The following is an 18,946-nucleotide window of genomic DNA, read 5'->3' on the forward strand; positions in this document are numbered from 1 at the left end:
GGAGGAGGCTAGCCAGGCACAGCTGTCTGAGCTTGGCAAAGCGCAAACAGGAGAGGAGGCCCCTGGTAAGTGGATTTGATTTTGGGAATTGCTGAAGTGAGTTGCTGGGGGCAGGAGGGTTGCAGAAAGCGGGCTTGTGTCTGTATGATGTGCGTACCACCACATGCCTAGTCTGAGTGGCGGAACAGGCTGTTGATTGACTGCCTCACTTCATGGGAATCTGCCTCAGAGATCTCCAGGAAACTCTCATGGAGACACTGGGCAATCCACTGCTGCAGGTTCTTTGACAGAGCTGCTTTGTTTCTTGCCCCATTAACAGTAACTTTCCTGCACCCCTTTGCCATCACGGGGTGGGGGACGGGGGCTGACCATTGCTGCATGCAGGCAAGCCACATAGGGGCCAGGGCGGAAGCCACAGGCTTGGAGAGGACCCTCCCTTGATTCCCTGCTCACCCTCAGCGGCGAGATATCTTCCATAATGAACACAGCCTGTGGAAAGTGTCGGGACAGAAACGATTATCAGCCCCCCACTACAGTGCTGGCTGTCCCCAAGAGACACATGCCCAGTGTACAGCAGGGTCTGGGAACACTGATTTACCCTGCCCCTGCGACTACTCACCATTTGGGGGTCTTGTGGCTCATGTGTGCTTCCCTGGGGTCAGCCAGTTAGCGACAGGTGTGAGAGTACTGGCTGTGTCTTAAACCCCAGAATCAGTGTTCTGTGTGTTGCAAACAATACTGCTTCTGTAAAATGTTGCATTTTGGCTTCACAGAGATGACCTTGGGAGCCCAGCCTCCCTTTTTGTTATCACTGGCTGAATGGCTGCACAGAATTAGAAAGCGGTCACAAAAAGCTACAGAGGACTTTCTGCATGATGTTATGATGCACTCTGCGGCCGAAAAAACAGAATTTGAAGGAGTGGCGGGACAGTGAGAAGAGGGACCAAAAGGAGAAAGTGGCGTGCCAGAATGAAGCCATGGAGCAGCTCTTTAACGTTATGGAGCACCAAGTGGACATGCTCCAGGCGATACTAGCACTGCAAACTAAGCAGCTCCATGCCCGCCCCCCTGCAGCCGCTGTCTCAAAACTCTTTCCCATGCGCCCCCCAGACACCGCCAACATACTTTTATCAACCTCCTGGCTCCAGTCTGTACCCACGGCATTCCACTCATCCCCCGCCACAGTCCAGCACTGCGGACCCCCAGTACCCACTGCACTCAATACCCATCCCTCTGCAGTTTAGCCCTGTACTCTAAAGGAGAAGTTTGGATATGCTCCCTGGACATACACAAATCTTTAAACGTCCCGGGACCCCACTGCCTCCTGGGACCTTCCCTTCTGCATCCACCTCAGTGCTGATGTGTTTTTTTGTTTGTCTCTCTCCTCCAGTTGTTGTTTTTTAATAAAATAGTTGTGTTGGTTTGAAAGCAATCTTTATTCTATTAATTGAAAGCAAACAGAGCCCTGCAAAGCAACAATTATCTTAAACCTTCATATTGCATCGTCTGCACCAATCACAATCACCTCCTAGCATTACAAGCACTGCACTCCTGAGCATAGCAACAAATATTAGTGGCTTTCAGCTTCAAATTGCTGCCTCAAGGCATCCCTGATCCTTATGGCCCCGTGCTGCACCCCTCTAATAGCCCTGGTCTCTGGTTGTTCAAATTCAGCCTCCAGGCCCTGAGCCTCAACAGTCCAGCCCTGAGTGAAGCTTTCACTCTTCCCTTCACAAATATTATGGAGCATACAGCATGTGGCTATAAGCATAGGAATATTGTCATCGGCCAGGTCCAGCTTCCCATATAGGCAGCGCCAGCGAGCCTTTAAATGGCTAAAAGCACACTCAGTCATTCTGCAGTCTTGTTCAACCTGTTGTTGAACTGCTCCTTGCTGCTGTTAGGGTGCCCCGTGTATGGCTTTGTAAGCCATGACATTAAGGGGTAAGCAGGGTCTCCCAGGATCACAATGGGCATTTCGACTTCCCCTACGGTGATCTTCTGGTCCGGGAAGAAAGTCTCTGTTTTCAGCTTCCTGAACAGGCCAGTGTTCCGAAAGATGCATGAGTCATACACCTTTCTGGACCAGCCTGTGTTAATGTCCGTGAAACACCCACGGTTATCCACAAGTGCCTGGAGAACCATTGAGAAATACCCCTTGTGATTAATGTACTTGGTGGCTAGGTGGTCTGGTGCCAGAATTGGAATATGCATGCCATCTATCGCCCCTCCGCAGTTAGGGATGTCCATTTGTGCAAAGCCATCCACAATGTCACGCATGTTGCCCAGAGTCACGGTCTTTCAGAGCAGGATGCGATTAATGGCCCTGCAGACTTCCATCAACACAAGTCCAACGGTCAGCTTTCCCACTCCAAACTGGTTAGTGACCGATCGGTAGCAGTCTGGAGTAGCCAGCTTCCACCGTGCAATTGCCACGCTCTTCTCCAGCATCAGGGCAGCTCTCATTCTCGTGTCCTTGCGCCGCAGGGCTGGGGCGAGCTCATCACGCAGTCCCATGAATGTGGCTTTCCTCATGCGAAAGTTCTGCAGCCATTGGTCGTCATCCCAGACATGTGTGACAATGTGATCCCACCACTCAGGGCTTGTTTCCTGAGCCCAAAAACGGCGTTCCACTGTGGTCAGCACCTCTGTGAATGCAATGAGCAATCTTGTATTGTAGCTACTATGCATGGCGAGATCAATGTTACACTCCTCTTGCCTTTGCAGTTTAAGGAATAACTCCACTGCCACTCGTGACGTGTTAGTCAGAGCGAGCAGCATATTGGTCAACAGGGCGGGATCCATTCCTGCGGACCGAAGAGGCAGAGCGCACAGTGCACAAACCGTTGAAAGATGGTGCCAAATGTGGACAGAAGCACAGGGATTGCTGGGATGCGAAGCAGTGCATCATGGGGCATTGGGCCAGGACCCAGGATGCCCCGCGACCCCCTCCGCCTTTCCACAACTCTTAGTGGCAGAAGAGGAAGAGATGCTTAGTGGGATAGCTGCCCAGAGTGCACCGCTCCGAATACCGCTGCAAGTGTGAACACGCTATTGCGCAGGCAGCTGACAGTGTGAACACACAACAGCGGTTTCCCTTCAGCGCTCTCTGAGCGGTGCTGTAACTGCCAGCGGTGTAACCCTGCCAGGGTAGACACACCCTAAGTTATATGGCCACTGCCCTGTGCTGATTGCCACTTTAAATGTTTGCTGTTCTGCTTTTCTAAAGTCATAGACATATGAACATGTTGTAGGTATTAGTACAGGAATCACAGATTAGTTGTCATATTCCTAGTACATATTTAGAACATCCCTGGTTCTTAAATTGTTTCTATTTTTAATAGCTTTACAGTTTTGTCAGCATTGTTTAAAGATAAAACTATCTGTTTTAGGTAGCCTTTCCCACAAAATAAAAACCAGGAGTCACCTGATGAAATTAAGCAGCAGCAGCTTTAATACAAACAAGAGGAAGTACTTTTTCACACAGTGCACAATTAACCCATGGAACTCATTGCCATTGGATGTAGTGATAGCCAAAAGTAGAACTGGGTTTAAAAAAAGAACTAGATAAGTTCATGGAAGATAAATCCATCAATGGTTTTAAGCCAAGATGATCGGTGATGCAACCACAAGCTTAGGGCAATCCTAACCATCTGACTGCCAGACCTTGGGAGAGAAAGATGGAGTTAATCACTTCAGCTGCCCTGTTCTGTATACTCCCTGAAGGTCTGTACTGGCCACTGTCGGAGACAGGATACAGGGCTAGATCGACCATTGCTCTGATCCAGAAGGGCCATTCTTATGTTCTTAGGCTATGTCTACACTTGGAGAGTTTTTGTGCTGTCAGTTTCACCGGTGATAGGGAACGGGTGAAAGAAAAGCGCTGGTTTGTGTACTCACTCACTTCCATAGGCGTCAGAGAGTGTTCACGTTTGCAGCATTTCCATCGTGGATGAGAGCAGCACACTGAGGGCAGCTATCCCACAGTGCAGCTCTCTCCAGTTTGACTATAGGTCTTGTGGGAAAGGCGGGGGTGAGCACAGGGTCCAAGTGGGGGATCATTTGCTCTGTGAAGCAGCCATGGTCACTTGGCCAGATGAGCACTTGCAAACAAAACAAGAAAGGGAGTTTCAAAGTTCCTGGGGCTTTACAGGGGGAGGGGCGGACATCTGTTTACCTGGTGTCAGAACAGCAGAGCTGCTGGCCAGAGTGGTCACCCTAGGCACTGTGGGATATCCTCTGGAGGTTAAAAGCTGTTTACACAGGAAGAACGTGTCTCCACTTGCACATCACCGCAAAAGAATCACCGGTAAGAGCTGTATGCCTCTCGTGGAGGTGGTTTCTTCTGAGTTTCACCCCAAAAAGTCATTGGCAAGTGTAGACACTCCTGTGGTTTTTGCGCAAAAAAGAGACTTTTTGTGCTGTAAGTGGCAAGTGTAGACATGCCTTACAGAGACAAGGTGGGTGAGGTAATATCTTTTACTGGACCAACTTCTGTTGGTGAAAGGGACAAGGTTTCAAGCTACAGGGAGCTCTTCTCTGGGAAAGGTACTCAGCGTTGCAGCTAAATACAAGGTGGGACAGATTGGTCTCTTTGAATGTGTTAACTCCTTACGCTAAACGTTCAAGGTGAAGTGGCCCGTTAACACCTCTGCAGTCATAGGACAAAAAACGGGGGATAGTAGGTTGCATTAATAACATGTTTTTAGGCCCCCATCAGCACAGTGTCTGAGCATCTCACGACCTTTAACATATTTACCCCCGTACAACACCCCTGTGAGTTAGGGAAGTGCTGTTATCCCCAATTTACGGATGGAGAACTGAGGAACAGAGAGACCCCATCAAAGGTCACCCAGGAAATCTGTGCTAGAGCAGGGACTTGATGCCAGGCCTACCAAGTCTCAGGGTAGGATTCTACCCATAGGACCACCCTTCTCAAGTAGGGGAGATGCAGAATTTCTGATCTTCTTTCTAGAAATGTTAATCTTTACCTGTAACGTGAAACGGGGGTGCTCCTCCCAATTATTTTAATACAGGGGACAAGTTTAGAAAAAAAATTCCAAATCTTATCGTTCATGAATATATGTAGATACAAACACATTGACTGTAAATTAATGTTTTTTTCAATTAAGATGGAACATAAACCATCATGATACAAATGGGGCTTGATCTGACACCTGATGAATGGCAACAAAAAGACTCCGATTGATTTATTGGTCATTGGCCCACCCCCATAGGCTGGGCAGGGACTCTCTTTAGTTTTGTGCTTTGTGTGGCATTTAACAACTGGCTGGCATTTGACAACTAATCATAATGGGGAGGCAGACCTGTTTCCTTTTCTGCAAATGTACACAGATTCCCAGGGATTGTCTCAAGCTTGCGATCGAATGTTAGGTAGCTCTTTAAAAACACAGGCTGCAAGTCTTAGTTAATTTTCACTTTGTCCCTTTATAGTTCTCTGCAGGACTCTAGATATGGGGGGGCTGAGAAACTTTCCAGATTAAAGCAAAACATATACACTGAAAATAACAAACAACCAAACTGTTGCTGTTTTAACATGACTTGATATTGAGAAACTCTTTATATATTATAACAGACAATGAAGTTTCTGTAGGGGCTCTAAATCACTTAATGTTGAAAGGAATCCCCAGATGGCTTTATCAAGTCACTGTGTAAAATTGTTGGAGATCTCCACCAGCTAATAAATTTGATTTGGGGTTTGTTTTGCTGGCATTTGTTCAAACCCTCCGAGAACTATAGTTACTGTATTCGAATTCAAAATTGAAATGCCTGGTTTGCCATCCTCCGGGACCGAAAATAAAACTCAGGCATAGAATGTGAATGTTGGTTGGTTTTCTTTTTAAGTCGGTACATTATTATTTGAGGAGATATAGTGTAGGATAAAACCATTTATTTTGTTTCAAATATTTTATTGAGTAATAAAACTAGCTTACATTGTTGCCACATATGGGGATGTGTGCCTGTTACCATGGCAGGCAGGTAACTAAAGAAATCAGTACCCTAGTCCCACCATTTTTCACTTTATGATTCTGGCCTCCATGCTCCTTGTTCTTTATACCATGCAAAATACAACAGATGAAAAGACTAGATTGTGCCGTTAGATACAGCCCAGTGCAGATGCTGTGCTCTCTCAGAAGTAGCCCTGGGTGGCGCTGTGACTAGACACCAGGGGAGGTTGGGAAAAGTGCTTTGTTCTTGTGAAAAACATAAATGAAAAGAAAAACAGTTTTGTTTCTGTCAAAAAACATTTCATAAAAAAAATCCAAACCCCAAACACTGAAAATTCTTTGAATTTCAGTGGCCAAACTGTGACAAATATTAAGTTTTTAGCTGATGTTTTTCTATCCCCCGCCAAAAAAATTTAGTTTAAAAAAATGGAAATTTCTCATGGAATCTTTAACCATTTTTTAAAAGCTGTTTCAGATGAAAACGATCAGCTCTGCTAGCGACACCCTTCTGAGATGCAATTCTCTCCCCACTCATTCTTGCTCTGGAAGAGTAGCAGTTTGCTGCGGATCGATATCAGCACTAACCTATGCTCATGGCTGGCTCACCTGTGCTGGCCAGAGGCTCTGCCCCTCTCCGACCATCTGCTCTGGGGTGGAAGTGTGCAGCCGTGTAGTCCCGCTTACTCCTGTCTGATCGGATTGCCAGGTTCAGGTAGCCCACACGAGGGTTTAAACAGGGGGTGTCGCTGCTTTGTGCAGGCATCTGGCAAGTGACAATCTTGGCCTAAAACCAAAGGAATCTGGACTACATAACCAACATTTAGGGCCATTACTGAGATTTTCAAAGTCCACTGGTGGATTCAGCTGTGCAATGCTCATTCATTGCTGTGGCAGTTTGGTGGCTAAATCCCCTAGGTCAGCTTTGCCAAACTCAACCAATACCTCCAGGAATATGCAAGCTGATCACGATGCGGCCTCCCCAGACACTGTGCATTATTTGTCTGCCTAGCTGAGCCTTATGTAGGCAGTCCATTCCATTCCCACTGTGGTTCTGATTATAATCTCCTACGGCAGCTTCCTCCTCTCTAGCCTGCAGGACTCTCTCCATAACCCCTTTCAGTCTGTCTGAAATGCAGCCACAAAAACCATCCACTTTGTTTCAAGACCAGGAGAGGCAAGTCTCCCTGGGGAAGCAGAGAGAAGCCATGCAGTGCCCGACTTTCCTGATGCTGCGCCATAACACTGGAAGCCACCTGACATTTATCAGCAGCCCCAAGAGCTGTGTGAGGATATTGCCCAGCGTGCAGAACCTTGAGGAGCTACTAGCAGCTCCAGAAACATGAGGCACCACTGGGTGCATCTCTGAAAGGAAGGTTGGTTTTATGGTTGAGGCACTGGGCTGGCACTCAGGAGGTCTGGTTCAAGTCCTGGTTTTTCCATGGACTCACTGTATTGCCTTGGCAAGTCACTTAATTTCTTTGTGCCTCAGTTTCCTGTCTGCAAAGTGGGGATGACAGTACTTCTTTTTCTCCCACCCTTTGACTATCTTGTCTATTTGGACTGTAAATTCTTAGGGACTATGTGTCTGGAGCGTGCCTAGCACAAGGAGCCTCGAGGAGATACAATTAACACTTGCTTCAAAATGAGAGATAATATCACAGAAAGAGGGCTGCTCGAAGATCATGCAATAAAAATGGATTTACTAACATATTCTGATATACTCTGCTGACCCACTGAAACTAGGCTATAAAGGATAGATTTATTAAGGAAGTCAAGTACGAGCTATTACCATTGTAAACTTCTCTTCTACACAGGCTGGACCTAGTGCCTTTTCTGTTTATGCCCTCCGTTTGGGGCCTGGGGAAGACATTGTCACCTCTTTGTTAAAATTTGTAGAAGATAAGAAGCTAAAAGCTCCATTTGTCATGACTTGTGTGGGAAGCATCACCAAAGCAACGCTGAGACTGGCCAACGCCACTGCTTCGAATACTAATCAGGTACCTGACACATGTAGTGATGTCTTAGCAATGCATATGCATAAATTGATGTGTGCACAGAGCTTTCCTGGAGATGTGTTCTGTTCCCGATTAACTCACGGTGAAGTTTAAGGGCCAGATGTTCAGCAGGTGTAAACTGGCATAGCTTCCCTCAAGTCGATGCAGCTGAGGATCAGGCCCTCAGTGCAGCACGGCAAGCAGATCTCTAAATCTGTTCTGTTCTATGTCTAGCCATAGCCCATAAACCATATTTTCTCAGTAAGTGTGTTATCTTTATTGCTGTGTGTTTAATTAAGCATTGAGGTAAATTAGATGGTACTAGTTCAATATTCAAGGATGTTTCTTAAACTATAAATAGACATTTCGATCATGTGTCTGGGTCCATTAACGGGCTTATGTGAACAATAAAATGTCTTCCTGTTAGTATTTATAGAAGGGGGAAGTGTCTCTGTGGCCAAGATTGCTGGGCTCTCCCTTCAGAGCTACCAGCCAAGTCCTGTCGGGCCACGGAACAGAGGTACTGGCCAGAAAACCTGCAACCAGCCTGCGTTTTGGGAGTCCACAATGGGGGAGGGTCCCTGAGCGCAGGCTCCAGCCCTAGCCTGAATATCTACACTGCAATTAAACAGTCCCTTAGCCTAAACCCTGCTAGCCCAAGTCAGCTGGCATGGGTCAGCCACCGGTTTTTAACTGTGGTGTAGACAGACCTTTGCAGAGCTGGGAGTAGAACCCAAAGTCTTTATATTGTTGTTCATAATAAAAATAACAATAATTGATCATTAAAAATGCTACTTTTTCTAGATTTAAAAAAAACATAAATGCCCTGCTGTTTATTGTATGGAGGAGAGATCAGTGAGTGGGAGTTTGTTTGTTTTTAAATCAGTGAGAGCTTACCCTTGAATCTAACATATTTGCTCCAGGACTATGTCGCCATGGGAGTTTTATGCTACATGGAACCAAGGAAAAATCAATGTAAAAATTGGGGATTATACAACAATTGTGCATTATTTCTAAGCCAGGTGTGAGTCATATGGGCTTCCCCTTTGTTAATAAATCTACTGGAAGAGACAAATGTACAAGCCTACTTAAAAGGGGCTAGTGATTTTGAGTATCTGGGTATTTGAGGGGCCCCACTTGGTGCCCACTAATGGGGCTTGATTTTCAGAAAGCGCTGGGCACCTGTCCTTTAAAAATCAGAGCCCTTTGAGGTGAGTCTCAGGTAGAGCACTCCGAAGCAGCAGCACCCAAAATCATTAGTCAGTTTCTAAAATGTGAGTGGTGTGTGCACATGGGTGTATGCATGCCTGTGCATGTGTGTATATAATGTCCATGCAGTGGCAACAAACTATTCCAAGACCCTGAGTTTCCCGTAAGTGCAAATTTGTTGAACAGCATCTTTCCCATGTTGCTGAAAAGTTCCTTTGTTGGCAATATAAACAGAGACTATATGTGAATAATGATTAAAAATTTGGTGTTTGAACAAGCTGGGAATGCTCTTTTGTTTCCATCTAAGTTACAGTTGCAACAGAAGCTGTTTACAAGAACACTAAAGATCGCTCGGTTGGTATTTTAATGGTAGTTCTCTGCATTTCCATTCAGGAGACCCAGTATAATTCCCACTCTTTGGCTCTCCTGTCCATGAATGACAGGCGCTTCTGGGGCAGGGAATGCATCTTTTGTCCTTCAACTGTGATTCCTTTTGACAATGAAAGAGTGATATTGATGTTTTCCAAAGGTTTCCCATCCACACCCCTCAAAGACGAATGACAGCTGCAAGAAAGAGTCTGGAAGGCAAAAGGGTTTAATGTCCTAGAAAATTCAGGGTTCTATGGAGCATGCAGAAGATTTTCAAAGGGGTACCTCACCGATTACTCACCTGTCACTTTCCATCCCCCAAAGCACCCAGAAATGACAAACCAGTGGCAGAGAGGCGACTACATCTCTGAGGAAGAATGGACTTGTTAAGATGCGGAGCTGCAGCCTGGGCACTCTCTTTCCTGTGTGATCTTAAATAAGTTAGAACCACTCTGGCCTTCGGGTTCCTTGGGTGGCAAATGGGAATCTCAGGGCTTCCCTACCTCCCCGTGTTGCTGGGAGGCTTCCAGTAATTCAGTGATGTCTGGGAGGCACTTTGAATTCTTTGTATCAAAGGCATTTTGTGATGGCAAATTGTCATGCATAGCTGGAATTATGCCAGGTCTAGGCTTGAGTAATCCAAAGAGTCCGAGTACTTGTCAAGCTGGCAGGTCAAAGGAAAACAAGATATTATGGTGCTTTCCCATGTTGCTCCACTTCTGGCAGCTGAATTCCAACATTCTAGTGATTTCCCCCCCCCCCAACGTTGAGTGCTTCCGCAAAAAGAATTCTAACGCTCTATGCTACTCTCTGGCATTGCCGCTCCACACATCCCCCCCTCATTCAGCTTCCCCAGGGGTGACTTACCTGACTGCTAGGGGAGCTGAAACATGAAGACCTGTATTTCCTAAGCAAAGCCAACAGCTGTGCCTGCTAAATTGCTTACACATCTGTTGCACTCTCAGACCCCTATATCTGTATACCACACTACCTATTTGCATGCATGGTTACTCACCTATTATATCCCCGCTATGATCATCTGGCCCAAAGTAACTCTCAGTACTCTTTTTCAGGTGGTTATTTCAAATGGTTTGAATATATACCAGTAGAGCTTCTGTTAGGTATACTGACCCGCCTTTCCAAAAGTGACTAGTAAACTGAGGTGTCTCCATTTTTGGATGTCCACTTTGGGGTCTCTGAAAGGGGCCTGATTCTCCTTAAGATTCTAGAATGAATGTAAAAAGAAAAGGAGGACTTGTGGCACTAGAGACTAACAAATTTATTTGAGCATAAGCTTTCGTGAGCTACAGCTCACTTCATCGGATGCATGCAGTGGGAAATACAGTAGGGCGATTGTATATACACAGAGAACATGAAACAATGGGTGTTACCATACACACTGTAACCAGAGTGATCACTTAAGGTGAGCTATTACCAGCAGGAAAGAAAAAAAACCTTTTGTAGTGATAATCAAGGTGGGCCATTTCCAGCAGTTGACAAGAACGTGTGAGGAACAGTAGGGGGGGAAATAAACATGGGGAAATAGGTTTACTTTGTGTAATGACACATCCACTCCCAGTCTTTATTCAAGCCTAATTTAATGGTGTCCAGTTTGCAAATTAATTCCAATTCAGCAGTCTCTCGTTGGAGTCTGTAGCTCACGAAAGCTTACGTTCAAATAAATGTGTTAGTTTCTAAGGTGCCACAAGTCCTCCATTTCTTTTTGTGGATACAGACTAACACGTCTGCTACTCTGAAACCTAGAATGAATGTGTGTCAGCCTATTGAGATGTCCTTGATACCAGAATGTGAATAAAGCAATGTACACCATATTGGCAACTGACATCCAGTTCTGCTGTTTTAATTGTTGTTAGATTATTCATCTAAATGAGAGGTTTGAAATCGTCTCCTTGGTGGGAACCCTGAACAAAGCACCTCATCTCCACATCTGCCTGTCTGATAAGGATGGGAAGACTGTCGGAGGGCATGTTATAAGTGACTTGGAAGTCTTCACTACATCTGAGATAGTGATCGGCGAATGCACAGGCCTGCAGTTCACCCGGGAGATGGATGATCGCACAGGTTTTCCAGAACTTGTCATTAGTTCTTGCTCTGAAAAGGCTTAGTAATTTCTGCCCTGTAAATTATGTGCCATGCCTCAAAAAAAGTGGATTAAATAAATGGGGTTGGAGCATGCCTTCCTTTCTCTTAGCTTTTAGCTTATTGATTCAGACATATTTTCACGCAGAGAATAATCAATTCTTCAGTGGGTGGACAGAATAAAATAATTTCAGGCAAACTCTTCAAATGACTTGTCATTAATTTGCCTTTTGCCAGCACTTGTTCACTCCAAACAAGATGTGTTTAGCTTCCTCCAAGTATTAACTGAGTTGTGCCCTGGGGATTTTCTGGGACTGATTGGCCAGGAAGGAGGGGGGCGGTGGGGGCTGGCGAGGGCTAATGAATGCACTATGTTTGCTCATCTTTACAGAGTCACTTATTACCACTAATTGGGAGGGACAGTTCAAACAAGCACAGAGGAGCAGTTGTCACATGAGCGTGACATGGTTTTAAAGAGGCAGTCAGGGACGATTGCACTGCCTGGTCCTGGCCCCTGAACTCTGCAGCATCCTGGCTGGCAGCCTAGCATATCTCCTCCTCAAAGTGGAGCCTTTGTCAGGGAGTGCTATTAGAAGTCAGCAGTCTTAAGAAATCTGGGCAAGACAAGTCATTTCAGGGAGCTATAGACAGACATGCAGCTGTCTGGGACACTTAGAAAGTCAACAGCTGACGGAAGGGGTGGACTTCTGGCTTGGCTCAAAATGGATTTAAAGATGTGATCTGAATTAATTTGTGGTGCATAGTTTGGGTTTGTTTTCTTAAAGAGTTCCTTTGATTTAAGAATACTTGGTGGTAGTAGGAGTCTAATATTAATACCGGACATGCTTTGTACATTTTTTCACAATGGCATGGCGGTACCTGTTGATTGTTTCCTGTCTGCTGTACTTAGCAGAATGCAGAAATGTTAATTTCTGACTCCGTTCGGATGGAATGGCACCCCCCTTCAAACTCAGCTAATATTTCCAAGTTATTTTTGCTTTAAAGTGTTTCCCTTCCAAGTAAATACTCTTTTATTCACTGTGACATTCCCTGATTAAAACTATTTGAATTAATCTGTCTGTATCAGGATGTGTCTTTCACATATAAATTTACCTTCAGCTTCAGCATCAATATGTTTTGCTGGTTTTTGTGGGGGAATCTTTTATTGAAAGAATTAACCGGGGTAAATATATTGGAAATATTAACATAATTAATTTTGTTTACCTGCTACATTTTTGGTTCAGGATAAGTTGTCCAATGGGGAATTGTAATAGGTTGGAAGTAATGGGTGGCATGTGATGTTATATGGGTGTGTGGGAGTGCGTGAGAGAACAAACTTTATGGAAGAGGGATATATAATGAAGACTTGTTACATTAGGTTCTAAATCCGAAAGCTGAGTGTAGTCCAATGGGACTATACTAAGGGCCAGATTCTGATTTACACTTAGGCCCCCTCTACACGTCATTGGCAATTAATATATTATTATTATCAATCATGATAATAATATCGTGTCCAAAGTCCCCCCAGTTGGGATTGGGGCTGCACAGTGTTGGGTGCTGTACAAACATCCCCTTTAAGGTCCATTTACATTGCCAGTGTGGTGTAAAAGGCACTCTGTGTAAATGAGAATCAGACCCCAAGTGTTTGCACAATCGGGCCCTTAACGCAATAAAATTAATCCTTGATGACCAAGCGGTCGGGCTGAGCTTTGAATTCTTGTTTTATTAATTCTTCCAAAGAACTGACCAGTATAAAACTAGACGGTAATGGAGTCTATTGATGTGAGGCCAAATTCCATCACCCTTTATCCATGCTGAGTAGTGCCTGCCTCTGAAAATAGCTCCCCTGGTGTCAGTAAGGTTCCTCTTGGAGTCAAGAGCACGAGTGAGAGTGGCAGAATTGGTCATTTGACTTTTATTAGCTCACACGTGTCCATTTCTGGGGGTGTAAAATGGGAGGCCTGACTCCAGGGACAGTTGCAGGTGCTCAGAACCTCTCAGGATCAGGCCCTCAGGACCCCGGTACCAAGTCAGCCAAGTTGTTTCATCTGAAGTATGTGCGTAAGTGCTCTGGTAAAGGAGGATGGTTTGTTGAATGGGAGTCCAAATCCTGCTCGCCTGTTCGCTCGATGAGTCCCTATTGAAGTCAATTAACTGTTCTCCCAGGCCTCACAGAGAGCTGGTTTGGGGTGAGAATGGGTAGGGCTGAGAGGACCACACATCTCACTCCCCCTTAACCCTATGCCCTACAGAGGTAGTATAATCCTCAGGAAATACAATACAGCCCACACTGTAGGTATAGGGACACCCCGATCGGCATCCTGGAGATTATGTCGTTAGGGATAATCCTTGGTAGCATGAGTCCTTTTGCCAGGGAGTCTGGACACCATGGATCCATGGCTGAGGTGATGGCTTTGAATGGTAATTGATTCCCTGGGGATCACCATGGATCTCAGGGGATCTGCAGGTTTGGGGGAGTTGGTCCCATGGCCTCTTCTATCACCTAGCAGAAAAATGTGAGGAAATCATGCGGCGATTTCCTCCCCCTTCAGTTCCTGGGGTGGGTTTTCCAATAGGAGGGGAGTGAGCCAGACCACTGGATTCCATTAGTCCTTGTTTGCTGCCTGACTTTGAATTGTAGATTCCAGTTAGGGTCTAGCTTTCAGCCAGCGTTTCCAAGCTTATATTCTAGTCTGATTTTTTCTTTTTTTTTAAAGGAAAAATGGAAATGACAGGCTGGGTTTTTGTTTAAATAGTTATTCCTGTTCCCTTGGCAAAGAGTGCTACCTTTTCTGTTTCATTGTGGGAATACAGAGATTATGTGCATCTGCAGCCTGGCTGAAAGTACGTTCTCAAGATGCGTTCTACACACATTGTTACAGAAGACGATAAAGCTAAGGAAACCATCTTAATCTGAGAAGTTAGACTAAGCGGTGAAAGCATCAGAAAAAATTGTTTGTGTGTGGTTTGAATTCTAATTGACCATAAAGATACTTTCAAAAATTATATTGTCAGGGGACTTAATAAGAAATTAGAACATTTATCTGAGCATGGAGAAAAGAAAATGAATTTGTTTTGCAGTCTCGTCTGTTTTAGATTTCTTGTGTCATAATAGAATGAATTTGTTGTTCATTGATACCTTAGGATACATAGGGTGTTGTGTTTTTTGAAGGATGAAAACAATGTGCCCTTCACTTTTGCATGAATGAATGAATTCATTTATTTTTCTTAACATCCGGAAGTCATTTATTTTGCCCTGAGACATCTGCAGGGTCTGTTTACGTATGATGGTTGCAGGGTACTTGGCAAGGATGGAAAAACCATGGGCTGTAATTGTTCTTGGTAAAGCCTAGCATTGTGGTGGGCTGTGGGTAAATACTGGAATAATAAGTATATGCTGATCAATTAGGAAGCTTAATTGAACTTATTTAAGAAATATTTAAAATGTTTAATTTAAGCAAAATAAAGGGGACATACCTCAGGTAATTTTGCTGATCATTTGCCCTTACATGGGCAATGATATTTACAGGCAGCCACAATTTATTTCGGCCTTCATTTCCCCAACAATATTTTAAACTATTTTAATTGTCCTTTTAAGATCATGAATGACTAAGAAGTTTTAGTAAATAGCAATCACAATTAATTGAATGTTCCGGTCGGTGTCATGTGTTGTTTTCTGTCATAGTTTAGCATTAATTAATGGATATCTCTTTATTTAAGAAAGAATGAAATTACCAGCTACTGAAGGCAAAATCCTGGTCCATTGCAGCCAATGGCAGAGCTCCCATTGATTTTAATGGGGCCCGGGTTTCCATCTGAGGATTTAAACATTAATATTGAAAATACTCAAAAGTAGAAAAACAGTTTTAAAAAGGGTTTTCCTTTCCTTATTTTTGTGCATTATTGTACATTGTATTCCTTATGGTTTAATACCCACAAACTTTTTCTACTGTTAGTTTTTCATTTCATAACAATTTCTAGATTTTTATATTTAGAAGAGGCATTTTTTCTATTAGTTTTATTTTTATACCTTAATTTTTTTTTAATTTCTCCATATCTGTGGAAAGCACCTCTCCTGTAGCTTTAAAATGCTGTTATTAAAAATGTATTAATGTAAGGGAAAATCCTAGATATATTTGACTTGCCTTCTTTAAAACTAAGACCATATTCAGCAAAATATTTCAGCATGTGCTTAACTTTAAGTGCATACCTAAGACCATCCTTATTTAGCAACGCATCTCGTAGCTGCTTAAGTCGCATTGAATCAGTGTTAAAGTTAAGTGTACATTTAAGTGTTTTGATGAACTGGGACCTTAGTCATCCCTACCAAAAAGATTGCAAACCACTTATCATCTATCAAAAGTGCCCTCCTCATGCCATTCTCCATTCCCCAAATCCCAAGAAAATAAAAGATCCTTGAGATACTGTTTTTCTTTGGATGGATAAATACACATCTTTTATCTTAAGTTTTTCTCTCTTTCCAGTATGCATCGTGGACCACGTCACTCGAATTGTAAATGCTCCAAAGAGACAATAACTTGCTTTGGAACGGCGGTGTCATCATCTAAAGTGTGCAGTTGTGTTTTGGTATCAACAATAAAGATGTTCTTTTCTCTGCATCCATCTCCTATTCTCTTCTGCATAGGAGCTCACATGGGTGTTGAAGGACCACATTCTTCCAGGGATGTAGGCTCCTACATTTAATTGATTTCCATGGCAGTTAGAAGCCGTAAGACCTTTCAGGATCTGGGCCTAGGTGCCACTTTGCGAAGGAGGGAGTCCCCTGGAAACCAAATCCTTTGCTTCTGCTGTCCTGGGCCCCGATCCTACAAGCTGATCTATGTGGAAAGACTCCTGCAACCTGCACAAAACCCCACCTACCTCAGGTTTGGGGCCTGGGCCATTTTGAATCCAGAGTTCATCGTTAAACCTCCCTCTCTTACTTAGCAATGCCTTATTGCTACCCTCCTGCTGGAGAGCCTCCAATGGGGTTTACCAGGCAGCAGCAAAGACGTTAGAGATGGAAGACACCCATTCGAGCATCAGAGCCATCCCTTCTGTAAGTGCAGAACACGGGGCTCGCACAGGTGTTAAGCAACTTCAACTCCCGTTGAATCAGGTGGACACTCAGCCCTTCCCAGGAGGCACTAAGGCCCAGACCCTCAAAGGTATTTAGGCTCCTAAGTCCCAATGGGATCTTGGCCTCAGCACTTTGAAGAAGGGACCTGCAGTCCCTTCATTCCTTCCGCAGACTTCTGCAAAGCAACTTTCATGCTGGTGCCAACATCCTTCCTTACCTACCCCGGGAAGTGTAACAATGATAGATAGCAAAAAGAAAAGGAGTACTTGTGGCACTTTAGAGACTAACCAATTTATTTGAGCATAAGCTTTCGTGAGCTACAGCTCACTTCATCGGATGCATACTGTGGAAAGTGCGTGAGCTACAGCTCACTTCATCGGATGCATACTGTGGAAAGTGTTAACTTTCCACAGTATGCATCCGATGAAGTGAGCTGTAGCTCACAAAAGCTTATGCTCAAATAAATTGGTTAGTCTCTAAGGTGCCACAAGTTCTCCTTTTCCTTTTGCGAATACAGACTAACATGGCTGTTACTCTGAAACCAATGATAGATAGATAGAAACACCAGCATTCAGAACACTAAGGGCCAGATTCTGATCCCCTCACTCCTGGGAAAAGCATCTTCCTCCGTGAGTAGTCCCAATGGTCTGCAGGAGGAAGAGTGGCAGGATCTGCCTCCGAATAAAAGCAATTCCCCCCCACCCCCTGAACACTTACTTCTTTGCATCCTGATTTCATGTCGTTTATATTTTCTTTCACAGTCTCCCCTCCCCCACAGCTCCTCCGGTGGCACTTAGAGTGCAAAGCCTTGGCAAGTAGCTTTCCCCCAACCTTCTGCTCTGCACACAGCCTAACAGAGAGCGATGCAGCCTGCTTGCTACCTCCCCTTGAGATCAAGTGCTCTGTGTGCCTCCAGTTTATCCGGCCGGAGTACATTTAAAATAATCTAGTGGTTTTAGATAGGGGCAATGTAGGATTCTCTTTGGCTTGGTTAACTGGTGTTCCCTACCAATGGTGTAGCATTCGATTTAATTGTAGGTGTGTATAAAGTACACTGTGAATGTAATGCAAAGTTTATGACGGCATCTCTGAAGTAGATGTCCATGGATTCGATTGTTGCTTTTATCATCCGACAAATACCAGGGTATAAATAGGATGGCACTTAGTTGGTGTGATAATCAGGAATAATCTGATTTTTAATATAACGTCTCCATGAAAAGGTTTTGGAAATAATATATCAAATTAATGGTTTACAAGAATGGTTTTAAACATTTGAAGGGGGAGAGAAAAAACCAAACAGCTTACCTACAGACCTTTTCTGTACCATGAATAAATTCGCTCTTGGCCTAAAACTGAAGCCTAAAATTGGTTTTGATTTTTCTTTAAAATTCAAATGTCTGATGTTCTTAAATTGAACAAATGCTATTTTTAAAAAATATATCAGGCTCCAACATCTGCAGATTATGATTTGCATTTTGAAATTGGCTGCTTGAATTGAACAGGGATGAATACTGTCAGTCTTCTTTTATTCACTCAGTTTATTTAATGAAATGCTAGAGGTCAACCCTTTGTCCTTAAATTAGTTACTATAGAAATCTTTTTGTACTTTTCTGCTTGTTATGATGTCTTCTAAGCAGAAGAAAAGGTTGCCATTAATTATGTCTTTGTTGAATATGGATATCTATTCATAGTTAGTTAAACAGTTTCAAACAAAATTAGCATTGAGCAACTCTCAGGCCAGCTTTAGGTTGGTTATCAAGAATTTTTTGCTAAGAGAATGCTCTTCTGCAAGTGTGCATTATCTAATATATTCAGCTTTCAGTTGCTAATTTTTTTTCCAGATGAAGATGGGCTTAATTGAGGTTGTGCTTTTAAGTTTGTAGAGCTCTTCAGCATCCCATACAAAAGCATCTAGAGGCTTTTCATTTGTCTTGAGTATGTTTTAGATGTAGAAATATTATTTACTTTAAACTCCAAATCAAAAGGCACACAGTAACTGTTTTAAATACAACATTATTCTCTGCTGAAATATATATAAATTCAAAGCAGGCATTTTTTTTCATTATCGCTTAATAATTTATTTGAAACAGCCGCTATTAACAAATTCTAGGATAACACTGGAATAGCAGTTGAACAACTAGTCTCAAACAGGCATTTAATAATGTAATTTGTTGTGAGCTCCTCAAAAATAGAGGACATATATTAAAATTAAGATATAGCTACAG

General features: G+C 43.7%; 1 protein-coding gene across 1 annotated transcript in view; it reads left to right on the forward strand.

The window, feature by feature from the left end:
• LOC102940755 (bifunctional protein GlmU-like) overlaps positions 1-16,260 on the forward strand; it is a 74,640-nt gene extending 58,380 nt beyond the window's left edge. Inside the window, exons 2-4 of the mRNA XM_007063157.3 lie at positions 7,784-7,966; positions 11,416-11,623; positions 16,126-16,260. Of these exons, the coding sequence (XP_007063219.3) occupies positions 7,784-7,966; positions 11,416-11,623; positions 16,126-16,178 (444 nt within the window). The 3' untranslated portion in view covers positions 16,179-16,260. The remainder of the gene's footprint in view (positions 1-7,783; positions 7,967-11,415; positions 11,624-16,125) is intronic.
• Positions 16,261-18,946: the final 2,686 nt, after the last annotated feature.

This window comes from Chelonia mydas, chromosome 3 (assembly GCF_015237465.2).
Source record: "Chelonia mydas isolate rCheMyd1 chromosome 3, rCheMyd1.pri.v2, whole genome shotgun sequence".
NCBI classification, from domain to species: domain Eukaryota; kingdom Metazoa; phylum Chordata; order Testudines; family Cheloniidae; genus Chelonia; species Chelonia mydas.